Source organism: Haemorhous mexicanus, chromosome 3 (assembly GCF_027477595.1).
Source record: "Haemorhous mexicanus isolate bHaeMex1 chromosome 3, bHaeMex1.pri, whole genome shotgun sequence".
NCBI lineage: Eukaryota > Metazoa > Chordata > Aves > Passeriformes > Fringillidae > Haemorhous > Haemorhous mexicanus.
In genome coordinates this window covers 38,430,376-38,449,860 of record NC_082343.1, presented here as the reverse complement: position 1 = coordinate 38,449,860, position 19,485 = coordinate 38,430,376, and the positions used below count along the sequence as shown (strand labels likewise).

The 19,485-nt window shown below is 47.0% G+C and overlaps 1 protein-coding gene across 1 annotated transcript in view; it reads right to left on the bottom strand.

The window, feature by feature from the left end:
• MDGA1 (MAM domain containing glycosylphosphatidylinositol anchor 1) overlaps nucleotides 1-19,485 on the bottom strand; it is a 147,988-nt gene that overhangs the window by 10,209 nt on the left and 118,294 nt on the right. The window contains exons 13-16 of the mRNA XM_059841385.1: nucleotides 17,160-17,312; nucleotides 15,842-15,976; nucleotides 1,046-1,176; nucleotides 296-404 (exon numbers count right to left, since the gene is read on the bottom strand). Of these exons, the coding sequence (XP_059697368.1) occupies nucleotides 296-404; nucleotides 1,046-1,176; nucleotides 15,842-15,976; nucleotides 17,160-17,312 (528 nt within the window). The remainder of the gene's footprint in view (nucleotides 1-295; nucleotides 405-1,045; nucleotides 1,177-15,841; nucleotides 15,977-17,159; nucleotides 17,313-19,485) is intronic.

The following is a 19,485-nucleotide window of genomic DNA, read 5'->3' as shown; positions in this document are numbered from 1 at the left end:
CTCTCCCTTGTTCCACGCCTCCAAGAGCAGATTGTTTTTTTCTTGGAGTAGGACTGACTTAACACTACAGAGGCCATGAAAGCCTGCAGAAAGTCTTTCTCTTTTCAAAGCTTCCATAACTAGCGTTTCCAGGAAATGAGGTATTGCAGAAGTCCTTAGCTTATTGGGGATGACTTGCTAGCTCTTGACTGCATAGAGCAAGCCATGTTCTGAAATCAGCTGTGCAGCCCTAGCATGCACAGTTGTGAATGCACTCCTACCAGCTTGTTGGCCTCTGAGGCAGACACAGTCTCACCCTTATTCGGTCCAATTGGCTTCCTTGGGCAGTCTCCCTTCTTCAGAGTGACATCATCGATGGCAATGTCCCCCTCGTAGCTTGTGCCCCGCACACCTTCAAAGATGATCTACAAGCAGAGCATGGGAGAGAGCCCAGTGTGAGGCTGCAGGTGTGGAGGGCCCTTCCTGCACTGCAGGGCTTTGCAGAAGTCAGCAGGACACAGAGCAGAACTTATCAGGCCCCTAAGAGAATTATTTCCTTCCCGTTTCTCCAATACTCATAGGCTCTGGAAAGCCAGATCCCACTGTTTATGGGACCAACCTCTTTGTACTGAGAATCTGTGCAGTAAGAAATGAACATTAGAGCTCTGCTTTATTATGTGTCCTGCTCTAACAAGCCAACCAGTACTGAACAGAACTTGCAAGAGTAACTACACTCTTATTTACTATTTTGAAGTATCCAAAAGCACACTGGGCATTTTGCCACAGCGCCACAACTTAACCAGCCTGTACAGGGCAGCTCTCACAAACATCCTTACAACAGCAAAGTAGCCTGTTGGGTAAAAACCTCAGCCATAAAAGCAGCCCACTTCATGTCTGGGTACACATGAACAACTCGATGAGCACATGCAGAGTGCCCAGCTCATTTTCACAAGAGCTCCCAGTGCTCCCACCGGCCCCTGTGCTACAGAGGAAGATGTCTTCCAGGAAATCTACATCCATGGCCCACGGACAAGGCCATGACTCCTTGACTGTGGGCTTGGCTTACCTGGAAGGGCCCAGGGGGGTTGATGGGCACATGTGCTTGCTGCCACACGTTGCCCCGATTCCCACTGAGGGACCAGACCTGGGTGTCGATGGCTCGCTTGTTCCGCACGCGGACCAGCAGGTTCAGGGAGCCTGTAAGAGAGAAACAGGCCTCTTGGCGTGCTGGGGCAGGCAGCCAAGCCTGCCTGCTGGGCTGGCTCCTGGCACAGCTCTGGGCTCAGCCTTGAATCATGGCTGGAAGCCCCAGCTGGCCCAGGGACAGCCTGCAGAGCCGCAGTGGCCATCTCTGAAGGGAGCCAACTTTCTCCCGTGTTCATGGATAAGTCCACTGGCAAGGTTTCATCCACCTGGCCTTTCCTAGGGAAGCACAGACCCAGACAAAGAGGGGAAGGATGAGGAAGAAGCAGTGTGCAGCATGGCTGGGGTGGCATGAGAAGGGGCTGGCAGAAATGCTAGCTGCCAGGGACCACCAGAGGCATCCCATCCGACCTCCTGCTTGAAACTGTCTCCTGCTCTCCATGAGGGCAGCATGGTTTTGCCTGGCCAATCTTGAACTTCCCTGAGGAAATCAATTTTTTCTACTGTCCAGTATGAACCTTCAGCACTACCAGTTGTGGACACTGTTCCTTATCATATAATCCAATACTAGGAAAAGATTTTGGTTCCATTATCTTTGAATTTCCCCTTGAAACAGTTAGGGGACAACGGCTGATAGCAACCTCCTCTTTGCCAGCCTGAGCAAGTCCAGCTCCCTTAACTTCTCTTCCTAAGGACTCCTGCTCTTGGCCCTTGACCATTCTGATGCCCTTCTGCTGGGCCCCACCAATTTCTCCACATTCCACTTGAAATGGGGAGCCCAGAACACATATTTGCCTCCCCCTGTTCACCACTGACACCTGAAATACGCAGTGCAGCTAACAGGGCTCTCCCTGCTCTTTCCCTGGCCATCAGCTGTGGAAACACGACCAGTGTCCTCATTCACCACTTGCCCTGGGAGCAGCCTTGGAGTGAGCAGCTGTTCCTTGAAGCACCAGACAGTGTTGCCTGTTCCACCCCATCTGGTACCATCCCAGCCCAATGTTTTCAGAGGTTCACAAAGATCCTGCGAATCAATGCCGACTTCAGGTTCTTTCAAAAAAAAAACAATCCCAAAAGGTTTTGTCTATCATTAAACCAAAATCAAAGCCAACAAATCTCAAAGCATTTCCAGTTCTCACTTTGAAAACAGTGTCACAGCTTCCTACCCTGCACCCACACACAAAACCATCTCAGTTTGTCTTACTGCAGCATTTTGTTAACATGCCCTCAGATTACTTATTTTCCTTTTTTGCTTCAGTGAAAAAAAAAAAAAAGTTAAACATTCAGTCAGGGTTGACCTGAAACACTTTTTTTTCCTCAAGAAATCAATCAATCTTTAGTCATGCTGTTGCTCATCAGGGTTTCTGGTCTCCATAGACAGATATATTACACCTGAGAGTATGGAGGAAATAGTAACCCTTACTTATCCATCTGTAGTCTATCTGCACTTGGGATGCTGCCTTCCCACATGGCTATGCCCTTTGGAAAAGCACCAGAATGAGGTCAGGGGAAGAGACAGGGAAACAGACTTTCCTCCTACACAATCCTTAACCTCCCTCCTACATGATCCCCCCAAATCCTTCATTCTTGGCACATCCACCTTAGGGGCACTGTGTGAAGGACAGGCACCTGGAAATACTTCTATCAAGCACCTGTCAGAAACTGAGAGATACATCGCAGGGAGTTCAGATCATGATAAAGATGATGAAATGTTTAGATTCTTAGTGAATGACTTACAAGAAAAGGTTAAAAAATGAAAAATGTAAATTATTTAATGAAATGAGGACAGAAAACACATTATTGTCTGTAAATATTCAAAAGCATTAACTGTAAGGCAAGCTGAGAAGACTAGATGAAGGCCTGACAGGACATAGAAAGCATATCCAATCCCCTTCCCTGGTGATACTCAGTTTGGGATGCACACCACAACTCAGGACAAGGAGAAAAATAGCTTGTTTCTCTCTCTCCTGAGACCAGCTGGCACTGCACAACCTCAGAGGATCCAAGCCAGTGAGACCTCCCTCCTGGAAACCCAGTGCCACAGATAAGAGAAGTCACCATAGGAATCTCTGGCAAAACCAGCTTTGAGCTGCTGATTTCTTGGCATCTTCCCTGCCCTCAGCGGCTTCCTACGAAGGAAAGTCTCTCTAAGGATACCTAGCCCTCATGGAGCCCCTTGTCCAAACTGGCAGCTCAGGCAGGAACTACATAACCCCATAGATCAATGTCAACAGGAGTGTGTTCAGAGCAGCTAATTACACACACCAGGGCCGGTGAGGTGAGGGATTGAGAGCAAATGAAGAATTAATATGAAGCGGCTAGCAAGCAAGGATTAAAAACAACCATTGTCTATTCTATCCTCATTTGGGGACTTGTAGCTAGGATTTGCTGCACAATAGCCTGGCTGAGTAGTCAGCACTGGGACAAATCACGCAGCAAACGAACTTTGATGCCCTAGGAAAAAAGCAAAGGCGAGATAGAAAGAAACCCAGAGAAGCATCTGGAATGCAAATAAGTGCCTCCAAAGCACTGGCTGTGAATGCCTGGCCTAAACCCAAACCAAGCCTGAGCACATCCTGGCTGACAGCTCCGTGTCCTTGCAGCATCAGGAAAAACAACCTTTTGGCCCCCGAATTCCCTAATACAACAATACTGAATATGAGCAGGCATTCTTCAAATGGTTTACAATTGGAAAGGAATCTCCCTTATCTACTCACAACATGCAGTGTTTCACTACTGTCTACACATGGAAAACTGAAGGTCAAAACAGAAGAGCAGCAATCCCATGGCTACCTTAGAAGTCAGTCAGAGTTGTGAAGGGCAGCCAGCTCTCACAGCCCTACCTGCAATCCCTGCTAAGTTACAGAAGTTCCCTGGGACTGGGAAGGAGCTATAGTACCTCCATTTTCCAGTAACACTGTCACTGGGAATATGCTTCTGGGAGGCTCCTGGACGTGAAACAGTGATGAAACCTCTATCCCATCTGAGCTGAGTCCACAGTGTTGTAGATGTTAAAGTTTGTGCAGCTCTTTTACTTTACTTCCTTCTACCACCTGTCAGTCTGCCTCCAGTTGCCAGTAATGTTAAGGGCACATAGCCTGTGATGGAGGTACCTGTAAATGAACCTCCAGATCTGCACTCTAGGCAGATCCATAAAACATGGCAGACTTGGACTATGGGTGTCTCCAAGTCATCTTCCTTTCCAGGGCCTACAAACTCAAGAAGAACTGAAGTGTGACCTGCTCTCCAACTCCTCATCAGTGGAGATGAGAAAGACCCATCAGAGCCAGTTGCTGCAGTCACCCTTTTTGCCTGGTTTCACACTGCAATCATGCTTGGTTTCCTCTATCAGAGTCCAAAGCCAGCTGGACAGTTTTGTTGCATATTTCTCTCCTTGTTGCCCCTTCCCCATCTCCCCTGCCTGGCCCTTTCTAAGGGCCCCGCTGGTGAGGCACACAAAAAGTTAGACCATCTATCTGCTGCTATATCACTCCAGCTGACCAGAGAAAGACAAACAAAAGGGAAATCCCAGGACACCAAGAACCCTGTTGTTACCTCTTCCCATACAAGGCAGTCTTTGCATTTGTCTTGTAATCTGTATTATTCCTTCTTCCCAGTCAAAAAGGAGAATAAAGGCAAGTGATGAGTGATGAGGAATTAATTACAGGCAGAGCCAGCTGTACCTTCTGCTGGCTGCCTTGAAGACCAGAGATGGCATTTCAAAAGACTGGCACTCACACAAAAGACCAGCTGTGCTGCCAGATAGAATAACCCAAGGGATGCCTTTAAATGTTACCTTCTCACAACAAAAAAAAGTCTTCACTCAGTTTCCACGGGAGGGGGACTTCACTGTCACACTGAATTGCAGAGTAGCTCCAGAAGAGCTGGTGCAGGGAGCAGTGGAAGGGATGCAGGGCCTGTAGGGGCAGGGCCATCAGCACAGTCGGTGTGGGATGGCAGGGAAGGTAGAGGTTTCCTCAGGAGTTCCCTTGGGGAGTTAATTCAGGGTGATGGGTGGCGAAAAGGCTAAGGAACAGCTCAGTTTACATGACTCAGATGGAAGGCAGGCAGCTGGAGCAGTCAGGAAGCAAAGGGAGGATGGCACTACGCACTGAGAGATGGGGTGGCATGCCAAGAGCAGCAGAGCTCTGTGGGATGGGTAGGGAAGGCTGTTGGATCCACAGCCAGGAGCTGGCACACAGCCTGGTCCCACTGCAACTGCCTGCTGCACTCCTGTAAGATCCCTGCTCCAGTATGGGGCAATCTCAGGAGATCAGCTATGGATGAGGATTCCCATCTGCAGCTCCAGTTTAGATTTGGGACTCAACTGGGAATTCAGGGCTGAAAGCCCCCATGGAAATTCCCATGGCATTTCCAGTGCAGGCAAGGTAGATTGAGGTAAGAAGCTGACTGATTGCAAGAGACATCCAGTAGCTAGAAAGAGATTCATGGTGTGGAGAGGACTTAGACCTTGCACAGCTTAGCAGAGTCACTTGTAGACCCAAAATGAGGGCTAAAACCAATCCAGGGAGAAAAGAGCTCTTACATTTGCTAACAGGGGCTCTGAGCACTTCTTTGAGTGTTTAATGTTAATGCCACTGATCAGAAACTAAAAGCCCAAAGCTTAGTGCAGGCAAATACCAGGAGCCAGTGACAGTCTCCAGAAAGAATCTATTACTGTTTATAATCTCCACAACAAACACAGATCTCTCTTCCTCTCTCATTTAAATGGATGTTAATGAATAGCAGTCAGCATCAGGCTGGTTACAGAGCTGGGGGGAAAGTTATTGCTCTGAGAGCTAGAGAGCAGAGGGTGGAAAAGCAATTGTAGCACAGACAGAGATGCAGAAATAATACCAAGTGGTACTGACTCATAATTTCTAGGAATGTAAGTTGTCTCTGTGCCATGGTAGGATGTATTTACTCATTCACAGTCTCTCAGGATGCTTCACACATTATCATATGAGGAGTAAGACAATTAAAGCCTCTGGGCTGCTTTCCACTTCTGACTACAGAGAACTTTTATTTCTACATGTCTGTCACTGTTCTCAGCTTGGTGTGCAGGGTCCCCTGTGTCCAGTCCTAGGGTCACTGCACAGACCTGTTTCTGCAGCCACCACTTTGCTAACTTCAGAGCAGGAGGGTCAGAGAGCTCATACTGGTCGGAGTTTGGAAAGCTCCATGATCCCACCTCTACTCACAAGGCATCTGCACTGGGGCATGGAGAACGTTCAGCCTGTGCTGCCAGCTGATTGCTGTGGTACACTCCATGCTCCGGTACAGTAGGGAGGCTATGGAGAAAGGAATCAGGGGAATCAAAGCCTCCTGTTTCCCCTTGTATCTAGGACTTTCTGGGGATATAAACAGCAATAAAGTAAGTTTGATTGGCAATGTTTCCCCTACAGCAAACTTGTGAAAATTACTTATATATGGCTACAGGGAATTTTCTTTGGAGTTAACTGCGGATTTCAAAAACCCAAAGAAACAAACACATTTCCACCTCTGACCTCCTAAACCATCATCAAATGAGGCTGGGCTTGAAGCAATATTCCCTGACATGGCAAAGCCAATTGCACAGATTGATCTATGATCCATCACTATCTATCTGACCAGTCTGGCATGTATGGCAACTTCGGGATGGAGGGAATGTACCAGCAAAGAAGCAACAACACTCTAAAAAGGCAAAGCAGACATATGGCTGGGCTCCTGGGGAGACACACTGGGCAGGGGGAACCTGGGCCCTGCAGACAGTGGGGTAAGTGCAGTGCTATTGTCATTGCTGTCTCATGATGGGGAATAATGGGAAGAAGGCAGGCAAGCTACAGCTATAGCTCCTTCTCTCCAGCATATCCCCACCTGTCTGTGTACATAGAGAGCAGATGGTGATATGGCAGGAGCAGACTCACAATGGAGCTATGCTTGAGCTCCTTTGCTCATTTGATCCACCAGTCTAATTAGAGAAACTGTTAGCATAGAGAGATGAATGATACAAGACTTCCATCTTTGATACTGTGTTTATAGAACAAAATCCTGGCACCCCTTTTTATGGAAAATTCCCCGAGAGGCTGTTTGGGACCAGTTACAGGCTTTCTATGTGTGGACAACAGGATGTGGTTTAAGAAATTCAAAAGAGGGAGAAAAAAGATCTCCATGCTCCATAAAGTTAAATTTATGCTATCTCAGAAGAACAAAGGCCCATCTGATATGCAGCTGGAACAAAACAGAGGGAGGGCACAGGGAGGGTGACTCAGGGGTAAGTTCAGAGCTGGCCTTGTTGGGGCCATGGCTGCATAGGAGCCCAGTGCTTCTGCTGACTCAGCTCCAGGCAGGGCCAGGGGAGCCCCAGGTGCTGGGCAGGGAAATAGATGCTCTCCTTCATTTCTCTGTGCAGGTGCTGGCAAGCAGGATGGGAAGATGCCAATGGGGGCAGCTCCTTCCCTCTTTCCTGCTGTAGCTGCTGGTCCCCAGAAGTGCTGGATACTACTTTAGAGAGGAGAGGCCAGCCTGGGGGAAAATCATAGAATTGTTTACATTGGAAAAGACCTTTAATATCAAGTCCAACCATGAAAACTAAGAATATGATAATGTCTTAAGTTGCAAATGCAAGATGAGGCTGGGGGTGTGTATTCCATTGCCTGTTGGAGGTGGGACAGTTATTTTCTGTTAATTGGGCGAGCTGTTAAAACCAGGTAGGGCAGTTTTCTTTGTATCTTCCACAACCAATCCTCCCTCCAGGGAGGTATCTTCTGTTAATGGGCCATTGAGTCTCACTGCATGACTGATAAAATTACATCTTCCTATTGGAGACACTCCCAACAGGGGGAGGAGCCAAGAATTCCTACCTGGATATAATCTGAGATTTGGAACACCATAGGCAGCCTTTTCCACCACATTCCCAGAGGAAGACCAGGCCCCTCTGCACCACCACTGGACCTTCAGAGGAAAACTCCACCCTTCTATAAGATCACTGCTTCAACAGAACCACATCTGTCACTCCAGGAGGATTGCAGCCACCATTTAATCAGACTGCTACCAACATCCTGACCAACAAAGTGTCAGGTCATATTCTGACTCTGTCAGTGTTGTTTGGCATTACTGCATTTTTATTTGTTTTTTCCTTTATTATTTTTTCCTAATAAAGACTGTTATTCCTACTCCCATATCTTTGCCTGACAGCCCCTTAACTTCAAAATTATAATAATTCGGAGGGAGGGGATTTACATTTTCCAATTCAAGAGAGGCTCCTGCCTTCCTTAGCAGTCTTCTGTCTTTTCAAACCAAGACAAATAAACCTAGGAGGAAGGAGTTCTTGTATAGGCAACTTTTCCCACCAATTTTGTAGACTCAAGAAGCTAAGTGAACCATAGTTCATTTGTGAGGTCTGTTTGCTCCTTGTTCACCCTCTGTTTCATGACATGCCCAGATGCCTTCAGGCAATTCTCTCTCTCCTCCCAGCTTTGATAAGGGGCCCTTTGATCTTTGGCACCAGAGACAGCTGGGTCCTTTGCGGAATTCATGTGCTCAGCTCTCAGGCTGAGAGCACGCACTGTGCTCAGTACTCTCAACGAGCTGAAACAAAGTCTGCTTCATAGACACTGCCCGGTTTAAAAGTGCACAACAGCCAGACAGGGGACTCTGCCTGTCTCCCTTTTGTGGGCAGGCTTTGCAAAGACCTCAGCAAGAAAAGAAGGAGCCTCCCAGAGCCCACAAAATACAAAAGATGTGTGTGAAAGGCTGCTGACAAAACCCCTGCAGACACTGATGTACTTATGCTGAGGAAAATTTTGCCTGTCTCCTCTCTACCCTTATTAACAATTTCCCTATTTCCCCATCATCACCCTGTCCGTGGTGTCTCAGTCCCAGGAGCCAAGCACAGCAGCTGCAGGGCTGCAGGGCTTGGAGCAGATGGGCTGTTTCACTGCAATGCTGAAGCCAGCGAGACAGCAGGAAGGAGCAGCTGAGATCACATATTCTCCCTGCTGAACTGAGGACACCACTCAAAAGCTGTTCTCTGGCCTCATCCTCTGCCTGACCCAGGGAGATGTGAGAGGATGAATGGCTCAGGCCTCGAAAGTGATTTGCTGCAGGAAGGCTGTTTGTTAGAACAGCCTGTGCTCCCAGCTTTGAGCTCAGTATAGCTGGGATGCATTACAGGATGCATCATAGCAAGAGACTTTCCCCACTTCCTGCCTTGTAGTTTTGCACCACAAAACTTCAAGGCGACTAGCTGAGACAGTGAGACTCCAAACCTGGAACTGCAAACTCCTTCAAATGTTGGGGTGCCTGATCTTGCAGAGCTCTCTTTGGGAGACAAAGTCACTCCTAGAAGTGATGGTGGTGACTGACACTTTGATTTTCTGGGATTCTGCATTTCCATACATTACAAAATCATGTCTGGTTGAAGTTCAAGTAATGAGAGGGATGGATGCACAAGTAGGGTATCATAGTCTGCACTCTGTCCCCATAGCCTTTCTCCTGTCAGAACACCCAGGGGGATGTCCAGATGTGCACCTGCAATGACCAACAGTGAAATAATTAACGGTCTATGGAGATAATAGAAGAGTGACAAGGGAGTGCTAAAGAAGTAGCTGGATATGCTCTGAGAGCTCCCGTTTCCTCTTCAGTGTCTGTTAAGTTTTGTATATATCAATTTCAGAGTCTGAATAATTGATGCAACACCTGACGTCTCAAGAGATGATCAGGTTGCAGTGTTTCCTTACAGCTCCTCAACTTCCCACAAGGCTGCTGCTGTGATTAAAGTCTGAATGAAAAGATGTTCTACTGAATGAAGGGAGGGGGGACCATAGCAATGGTCCATCAGAGTAATAACTGTCTCAAATCAGGTGATCAGGAGCAAAGAAAATCTGTGGGAATTCAGGGCAGCTGCAAATGAAGCAATCTGTGCTCCAACAGCCTTCCCAACAAAACCTGTAGCAGAAAAGTTGTCAGATGTTCAACTGGTAAGACAGAAGAGGGTTTTTGAAGAAAGTAATATTTCAGTGCCTATCTGTGCTGGGAACTTGATTCAGTGATGCCCTTTAAGTCAGGGGCAAGGAAAGGCAGGGATCAGTGGAGCCACATTCAGGGTACTAAACAGAATGCCTCCATCAGCATGAAGACACAATATCTGGGGATTGAAAATGTCATGTCATAAAGAAGAATCTTTAGATGTTAAATTCTTTGGTTTAGGGATGACCCAATCCTACCTATCAAACATGTCATTGGTGCTTTTTGTAAGTTAACATCTAATGAAGGTATAGGCACATAGTATTCACTGGGCTCTAGCAAAAGTAATTTAAGGGAATTCTCTGCCCTTGGTTACGCAGGAAGCTTGATTAGATGATGTATCAATACCACTGGGTCTCAATAATCTTTAAATCTATGCCTTCAATCCAAAATTCACAGAATTCTTTAGAGAAACAATGACTTAATCAGTCTTTGGTTCAGAGCCACTGCATTGAACTTACAGAGGCTGAATGACACTTTACAAATACGTGGTCTTCTTGCTAGGTATTTACAATCCTTGCTCACAATCATGGTATTTGACTAACCTCCCAAAAAACCCATGCAGATACTACTAGAAGAGACCATTATCTATCCAAAGGGTCCATACCAAAGCCCACAGGAAGGTGCTGGATCTCTTAACAGATCGTTAGTCAAATACGTAATTATCGATGGCCAAAACCACATCTGAGTAAGTGGAAAAAGAATGAGCATTAAAAAACTTGAATGCACTTTTTCACTACAAACTCTTCACTTAGGTCTAAATGCAACTTGTTTTCAAGAGCCTAGAGGGAAGTGAATCATACTCATGAGGAAAATCAGCTTCTCCTCAATCAATCCAGGGATGTAATCCCTATTGTGTAAAGTAATTGCACTGGAGATAATGGCATGGATTTAATGAACGACACATTTCTATAGAAGGCAAACTTCTATGTTTCTGTATTTCTATATAAGGCAAACTTCATATATCCAAAAGAACTCATCTACCTCCAGGGTACCACCTGGATTACTGCGCAGTGGCAGGGTGCTGTGTTCATAAACAAAGTTTGGGTAGGAACGAGGGACCTGTGATGGTGGATCTCACAGAAATGATGCCTCTGTGGTTCAAGCTGGTTTTTCATTGACAGGACCAGTACCTCTCATTTTGTGTGACCTGACAGCTCTGGCTAACATGACTTGTCAAAAACAAGCCACACGGCACCCGCTGGCTCCTATGTGTGATCATCCACCATGGCCTTTCAGACACACTTTGCACTGATTGTCTGATCTGAGCTGAACAAATAAAGAAGCAATTCAGTTTGGCAGGCCTTCCAGACTTGGATTCCTCCTCAGCAGGAGGGCTTCAGTGATGGCACTGCCTGTGTAAGTGGCCGGCCCACAACCCAATTCCCTCTGTGAAACAGCCATGGCTTTCTTGAACTCAGATGCTGTGGCAAGCAATCTGATCAGGTCTCATTGTTTCCAGTGACTCAGAACCAAAACCCTTCTCAATCAGTCCCCAGAACTGCTCCTCATGGAATCTTAGAATAGAGTAGAAGTAAAAAAAAAGGGAAATGAAGGGAAAGAAAAGTTTGAAAGGACATACAACCGCCTGACCACTTTGATCACCTCTCTAGGAAGCCCATTCCAGTGTCTGATGACCCTTCCAAAAAATTTGATCCTTCCCTGATGCAGTTTTGAACCATTCCCATTCATCCTGTCATGGGATTCATGGATCGTCACTTTTCACCCCCTTTGCTTCCTCAAGAAGCTGTAGAAAGCAATTTATAATTTTATTGGAAACTTTCCATCCTGATTATACATAGACCAGACTTAGCTGGGTGTGTCAGCACTGGAACAATCACACCCTTAACTCTCCATTCAGTGGCTGAAATTTCCACATCCCTCTCAGCAACCTTCATCCTGTGAGCTGACCATGAAGCCATCTCTTGCTGCAGGGCCTGCAGGAGCATCCAGCAGTGAGCAGGAGGCTGCACAGATCACAACCTGGCTACCACTGAGTTAGGAGGCATGAGAGAAAGATGGCAGGGGACTGTGGTAGAACTAGTCTGTCAGGGAAACTGTCCTCTTAATGCTCCCCCTCTGAGGCAGCCCCTGAGAAGGGAGGAAGAGGAGTCTGACGGCTGAAGCAAGGACTTGAGGATTTGCTCCCAGCCACCTTGACAAAGAGGCTTTTTGAACTTGGCAAATAGTTGCTAGCTGCCATGGCTAGTCTCCTCCCCTGAGGAAAGCAAACAATTCCTCAGAATCACAGAATCTTCTGAATGGGAAGGGATCCACAATGAGCATCAAGCCCAACTCCTAAGTGAATGGCCCACACAGGGATTGATGCCATGACGACAGCATCATTAGCACCAGGCTCCAACCAACTGAGACTCATTTGACATTTCCACGCCAGCTGCAAGTAAGACACTTTTGTTCTTGAATGTGTAGTATATGATGTAGATAATTCATGCTTTGGAAACTGTATAAAAATTATAAAGATCCAACCATGCCTCTGACTCCCCATGGCCAGAAGCAGGGCTTTTCATTTCCAAAAGATTTCCCGGACTCGCCCAGATAAAACCATGGCCATTAACGAGTGAATGAGTCTTTCCTGGGTGATCAACAACCATCTCCCAAGAATGTCCAGAACATTCACCGAACAGTACCTGGGAGAGATTACATTGGAAAATGGCAATGTCTTGGCTACAGCTGAAAGGAAGACCATTTCGAGGAGCCCAGACAGCCATCCAAGCCTATGGAATGACTTTTGTCCGGGACTGCATCTGTATAGTTCCCATTATACATATGTAGGAACTTACAGAAATCTTAGGTCATTTCTGCTCCAGGCAGAATAAACTGTATCTCAGCTGGCTACTTGGAGCAGTTGGTGTGACACTCTGGGGAGACGCTGAGTCTACGTCGGTCTGTCCCAAGTTCACCCAGCGTCAAAGTCCAGGGTTGACGCTGTCTTGGCTGTGGCTGTTTCATAATATTCTATTTTTGGTTGTCAATCTCATAAATTTATAAATTTTTTTATAAATTTGTCTGCCGATTTGATCATTTACAACAAATGCCTGGTGGAAATGGGATTTCTTTTCTTCTCCTCCCCCTGATTTTTGTGTTGGGGCTGGCAGGATCATAGGGCAATGTGAATGCTTGCTACAGAGGGGGCCAGAGGAAGAAAAACAGATGACCAAATAACTTCAGAAGAATGAGGATTGCCTCCAGGGAGTTCCCCTTCATCCTGATCTCTCATCAGCTGAGAGATATTCAACAGTATCCTACTCTGCTAGTCACTGAATATTTTATATCATGGCTACAACCAGTGCATTTGTATTCTGTTTCTCTCTTTCGTCATATCTATTATAAACGAGTAGTGTCTGGGAACTCTCCCAGGGAAGATTTGCCTGGATGGCTACGGATATTTTATAGTCAAATTGTGAGAGTAAACCAGCTTTCAAGTTCTGTAGTGGGGGGGGGGGGGAAGGTAATAAAAGAGTTATTAAAAAAATAAATAAATGTCGGGATTTTATACAGCTACTTTTTGTAGTGACAGAGCTTCAGTTTGCTCCACAACAGAGACTTGGAATGGAAGACACCCTCTTGCTGGCATTTTCTGCTGACAAGACCAATCTGATACAGTCTTGCTGGCACCTGCCCTGGCAGCACTGTGCTGGCACTAGGTGAGCCAGGGGCTGTGACTGCAGGCATCAGGGATAGCTGGGTCTATGGGAAGCAAAGCATGGCTCAGGACTGCAGCAACCCCACCTGTGCCCTCACATTGCTGCACATGTGAGGTGGATGGGAGGGCAGGGTCTGTCTCCTCATTTCACAGGGGAAGTCCTACTGAGTCTTACACCCTCCTCTAACCCAGGGCTGAAGAAGAAGAGCTGAATAAACTTGTTTTGCCCTAAGAACTCTGAGAGGACTTCAGCCAGTAAGGGCACCAAGCCTGGCATCAAGGTACTGAGTTTCAATTTGCAAGCAGATATACGGTGAGTTTGCTGGACCAAGTCATGTATTTCACAGGCCAAGAGAAAAAGAACTTTTTACTCATTTCATTCTCTTTCAATCTATGTCTAATCAGTCTGATTTTAAAATTTGCCCTCAGCTCACAGCACCCACCATGGAAATCATATGGCATTAAGGAGTCTATCCACCTCACAGAAATTTGTCAGCCTTTGTACAGCAAGAGGAAAAACAGGGATCAAACAGAGGCCAAAACATTGGGTATGAAGAGAAAAACCAAAAGATATAAAAGCTGTCTGAATATGAGGAACAGAAAATGGTACTTAGAGGCTTTCTTAGGTCTTAGGAATCACCATCACTTTTGGAAATTTGTGGGTAGAGCAAATCAGTAAAGAGTTAAAATGCTAAAAGAAAAAAAAAAAACCATAATAAATTGATTCTCTGGCATGTCCAGTCCACCTCATCTCCAGACAGACTACCACAAAAGAACTGGTAAACCGAGCTCTTTTCCAAAATCAAAAAAATGTTGAAGAGCTTTTATTTCACCAGTGAAATGAACGTAGGAATCTGACATAAGAAAAAAATTAAGAGAGACCTCCTCTCCCCACATCTTTTTTTTGCCTATCTCCCACCAGTCTGGACCACTCTTCATCAAAGAATGAGACCCCTTTCCCAGCCTCCAGGAGAAGACAAGCAGGAATCAGGCAGCAGAGCTGACTTACCATAAGGGGCAGCTGCAGGGAACACATGAGTTTGCCAGACAGCATTAGCAGCTGGACTCTGTCAGCTAAGTAGGACCAGCAGCTCCAGGAAAATCTGGTTTGAGCCAAAACTGACAGTGCTCTGCCTGAGCAAGCTGCCACCGCCAGCATGACTACAGCATGGAGCAGCTGGTCTCCAGGGGAAATCCAGGTGTGTGAAAACACCTCTGACCTAGCCCAATTCCAAGTGCAGAGAGCAGATATGAACCCTCAAAACACAGACACAGATGGAGACCTGCTCAGTGAACTGCAGCCCGGCTCCTAGCCCCGACACTCATGGTGTCAGGGTTCCAGCCTTGCCCAAATTTTGCAGTTTAACCTCTCAGCCTTGCCACATGTGAACAGAGATGTGGCCAGACTCAGGAGCATGTTCCCTCCCAATGACATCTGCAGTACTGAGCAGAGAGAGGTTAATTAACCCCGCTTATTGAAGGGCGGACACATTCCTGCCTGGGCCCTGATTTTTCAGTCAGGCTCTAGTCCAGCAGGTGATTAATAACCCTGTGTGCTGTGCGAAGAGTGCATCTATTATTCAAATTAATGAAATTATAATCAAGAGGTGACGAATTAGCAGTTGCTCCTTGACTGGATATGGAAACTCATTAGTGTGCCAGGCGCTTCTGTGGTGCTCGCTGCACTTGAGGCTTACAGGAGCCAGGCAGAGCAGGCAGCCCCTTAGCCCAGCTGGGGGAACACACATCCTGCACACCCCAGAGCTCTCTGGTTCACAAAGCCCCTTCACCCTCTTCTCCTGTCCAATGGACAGACTGACTGTAAGGTGCTGCCCCAAGGACAGCCTGTGACAGCCTCACAACCCTGACACTGCTGGGTTACGGGACAAGTATTTGAGTGCAGAAGCCCACCCTGCTGCTTGGAATACTGGAGTAGGACTCCCACCCTCTGGAACAGCTGGTCGCAGGCACAGCTGCTGGAGCAAGAGGCTGGAGATCTTCCCCAAGAGCCCACGAGGCTGAGTTGAGCCTTCCCCAGAGGGGACTCACCAATGTGCTTCCCGTACATGTGGTAGTAGAAGGAGACGCAGTAATACTTGGCAGTGATATTGTACAGGGGGCTGATGAGCCGGGCTTTGTCTCCTGTCACACGGGGCCGGGACGCCTCGATGAACATGTAATAACCTGCAGAACGAGAGGGAAAGGTGGGCAAAGGCAGCATGCACTGGGTCTCCCTTCCTCCAAAGGATGGTGTGCCAGTGTGGCTGGGAGACCGCCCCTCCTCTGGGAGACACGGCCTTGCTGTGCCCAACTGCTCTGCACCCACCGTGATCCCAGCCAGAGACACTCGCAGGATCCCCCAGTGCCTCCCCTGCCTCAGCAGTATTTAGGGAGGCACGGGAGAGAGAGGCATCTGCAGACTTGCTGTGGGCACACGTAGCAGGTGAACCCCTGCACATCTGTCTGTGTGGACAAAGAGCCCCAGAGCTGGCTGCACTGTGCAGGGAGTACACCAGAAAGAGAAACCATTCCAGACTGATTTCTCTGCCTCAAGTAGAGGGAGAGAGGATTCGGTACATCCAGCCTGAACAATATTGTTGTCTAAAGAGAACAATACCAAAGCAATTGTTAACAGCCCAGGGAGTAAGAGATTAGCCATTTAATTTGTTAGCATCATTTTCAACGCTCAGTCAGGTTGGGTGTACCGAAAACTAATGGGAGAAACCATTTCCTTAGCGGGCCATTGGATGTTTCCCAGTTTTTTCTGAATTCAAAGATATATGTTTGCATACAAATTTACTTTTCTTATTACAGAAAGAGGGATGTAGTATCCATTTAAACTGGGAGCATGTGCTCCATACACAGCTAGGGTGAGCAATACATAACACCAGTCTCCTCCAGCTATAGGTAAGGCTTCCTTCCGCCCCAGAGGCAGCTCCTGTCTGGCCTCTTATGCTTCTGTGCTTGGTACTAAGGAGATCTGTTTGCATCCCTGAAAATTTCTTTGAGGAAACAGCTCGCTAAAACCTACAGGGCCATTTCTAGATGTTAGAGATATTCTCCTAGTTGTTTATCCATTCTTTTCTTCAAAACAAGCATCAAACAGTGCAAGAGCATTAGGCATAAGGCAATTAGCTGACAAGAACTAATGCTCACACGATTCCCTTCAACAAAGTTGTAGGTGTTTTAATTGTGTGTTTAATTCCAATCAGTAACATGCAAATTAACTGCGTGCTCCCTGCACCCCGTGTGAAGTAGAAAGCAGATCAGCTCTCCATCAGCTCCCAGAGCTGTAAGGCTTCTGACAAGAGATGGTGTGCACCTCCCCTCCCCTGCCAAGCCAAAGGAAACCCAGGCTGGTGCCGACCCTCCGGCGTGCCGCTGATGTCCGTGGGGGGCCCCGTGTTGACGGTGCGCTTGGGGTTCTGCGTCAGGGCGTTCTGCCGCGTCCAGTCAAAGTTGTCCATCTTGTCCTGCACGAAGCCGCAGATCTTCTCGTCCTCAAAGCGGCAGGTGTTATCTGTGGGGATGGGAAGGGAAGGGCTGCTCAGCTGCTGCTTTTGCAACACCCTCCCCAAGCTGCCTGGGTGCTCACAGCAGTGCTGTGCCACCACTGAGGCTCTGTGTCAAGCCAGGGGCAGATGGGCAGCCCCTGGCCTCAGCCTCAGGAGGAGGCTGAAAAGGAATGCATCATAGAAATCATAGAAATCACAGAATGGGTTGAGTTGGAAGCAGCCTCAAAGTCCATTCAGTTCCAAACCCACTGCCATGAGCAGGGATGCCATTCACTAGATCAGGCTGCCCAGGGCCCCATCCAATCTGACCTAAAACACTTCCACAGATGGGGAACACATAACATCTCTGGGCAGCCTGCTCCAGTGCCTCGCCATTCTCTGAGTAAGGAATTTACTCTTAAAATCTAATCTAAATGTCCCCTCTTTTATTTAAAAATGTTCCCCTTTTTCCTATCACTACCCATAATACATCAGTGATCAGTGTTACTACAGAAGTGTTAATCCAGGCTGATACATGTGATGGTCTGACAAAATGGAAAAAAAGCTATTATGGCTAAAGAGATTCTCTGAGAGATCTGAAGGGGCAAATGTAGAGGAAGGTAAAAAGACCACCAAAGGCAAACTGGCTACAAGGGCTTTTATATCAGAACAACTTGATGGTAGAATAATTTCCCCAGGAGAGAAGAAAAAGTAGCAGCAGATGACCCCCCTTCAGGCTATATATTTAACTAAACTATAACACACATGAAAAAAAATCAGCTGTGGAGAAGAGGTCAGCTCAGCAGGACAAACGTGTCATTTAGCCAGAGTACATCTAATTTACACCAGCTAAAAAGCACATTTGATTTTGCAGCTTATGCTGGTTCCCCTAACAAAATAAAACACGTAGGTAAAAGATTTTTATGTAGGATCAACCATATGTGAAATAGGGCTCACTTTTATTGCTACCACAAGACTGTTACACCCTACAGCAATATTGTAAGACAGATGAAAAATCTCGTGCATAGACCTAACTCAATATGGACTTGCAGAGATTGGAATGAATTGGACATGACCAGGCTGAAGATTGTAACCTTTGTGTTAAAAAGGTAGTTTTGAGTCACAAAAGCAAAGGTCAAGAACCTGCTTTACACTGCTGACACAATAGGAGAGGGATGGATAAAACAAGCAAAAAAAGAAAGAGAAAACAGGTCCAAGAACCAATATGAAAACTGCTGTGTGTTTTGAACAGTCCCTGGGCAGAAACCACGGCTGGAGAATGAACTGGAAGTGGGATCTTGGACCTTGTGAGTGATGTAGATATGGCAAGCACAGATATCCTTAATTGCTGCTTTTAAGTAAGAGCAAGGAAGTGTGCTATGAAGCTGAAAGATAAAGCCATGAAAGAACACATACACAAAGGAAAACAAGGCTCTCCATGAGGGCTTAGAATGTGCTAGGAACCTCATCCATGGCATGCTGGTGCAAGGCTCAACTTCTTGGAGTTTATCTCCCTCTATTATTTATCATGCCTGGATGAAGAGAAGCCCAAATGCCTCCTGGGGCTCCTGCATCTTTGTATCTTCAGTGATGACTTGCTCTGGTTCCTGGGCAGGAGACTATTCCTCCTAGCATGCATGACTCTGGCAGGACATGTAGGACAGGTCCTCAACCTTGGCTGGGTGCCAAGGATGGAACACACAAGGGAAGTTTTCTGCAATGCCAGGGCCAAAAGCTCCAGAAGCAGCACAGCGTGATGGTAGGAGCTTCATACATCTACCATATACAATAAAATCTGTTCTCTTGCACCAGAGAAGAGAGACTACCCATGAAATGTACAGAATCTTGACTCTGAGATGCTGCACCTTCTGGTGGCTACCCTACCTTCTGGTGGCTAGCATCCTCTTCATCCCCTCCCATTTGGAAATGAAAATGACTAATCCAAATGGACATCAAAGGTCTGCACACCCCTGGGGTAGGGAACTGGGCTCCCCTTCCTGCCCATCTCTTTCCAGCATCCCATCAAAGCAGTGAGAAAAGAGGATGCAGCCTCCTGAGGTAATCTGCAGAAATGTCTTGGCCAGCTTAGGTTGGACAATGTGTGGCAAGCCAAGGGCCTGTTTCACAGACCAGGGCAGCTGGGTTTTCAGTAAACTCAGCAGGAAACGCTGCATGCCCACTCCTCCTTTAGGCTGAGCA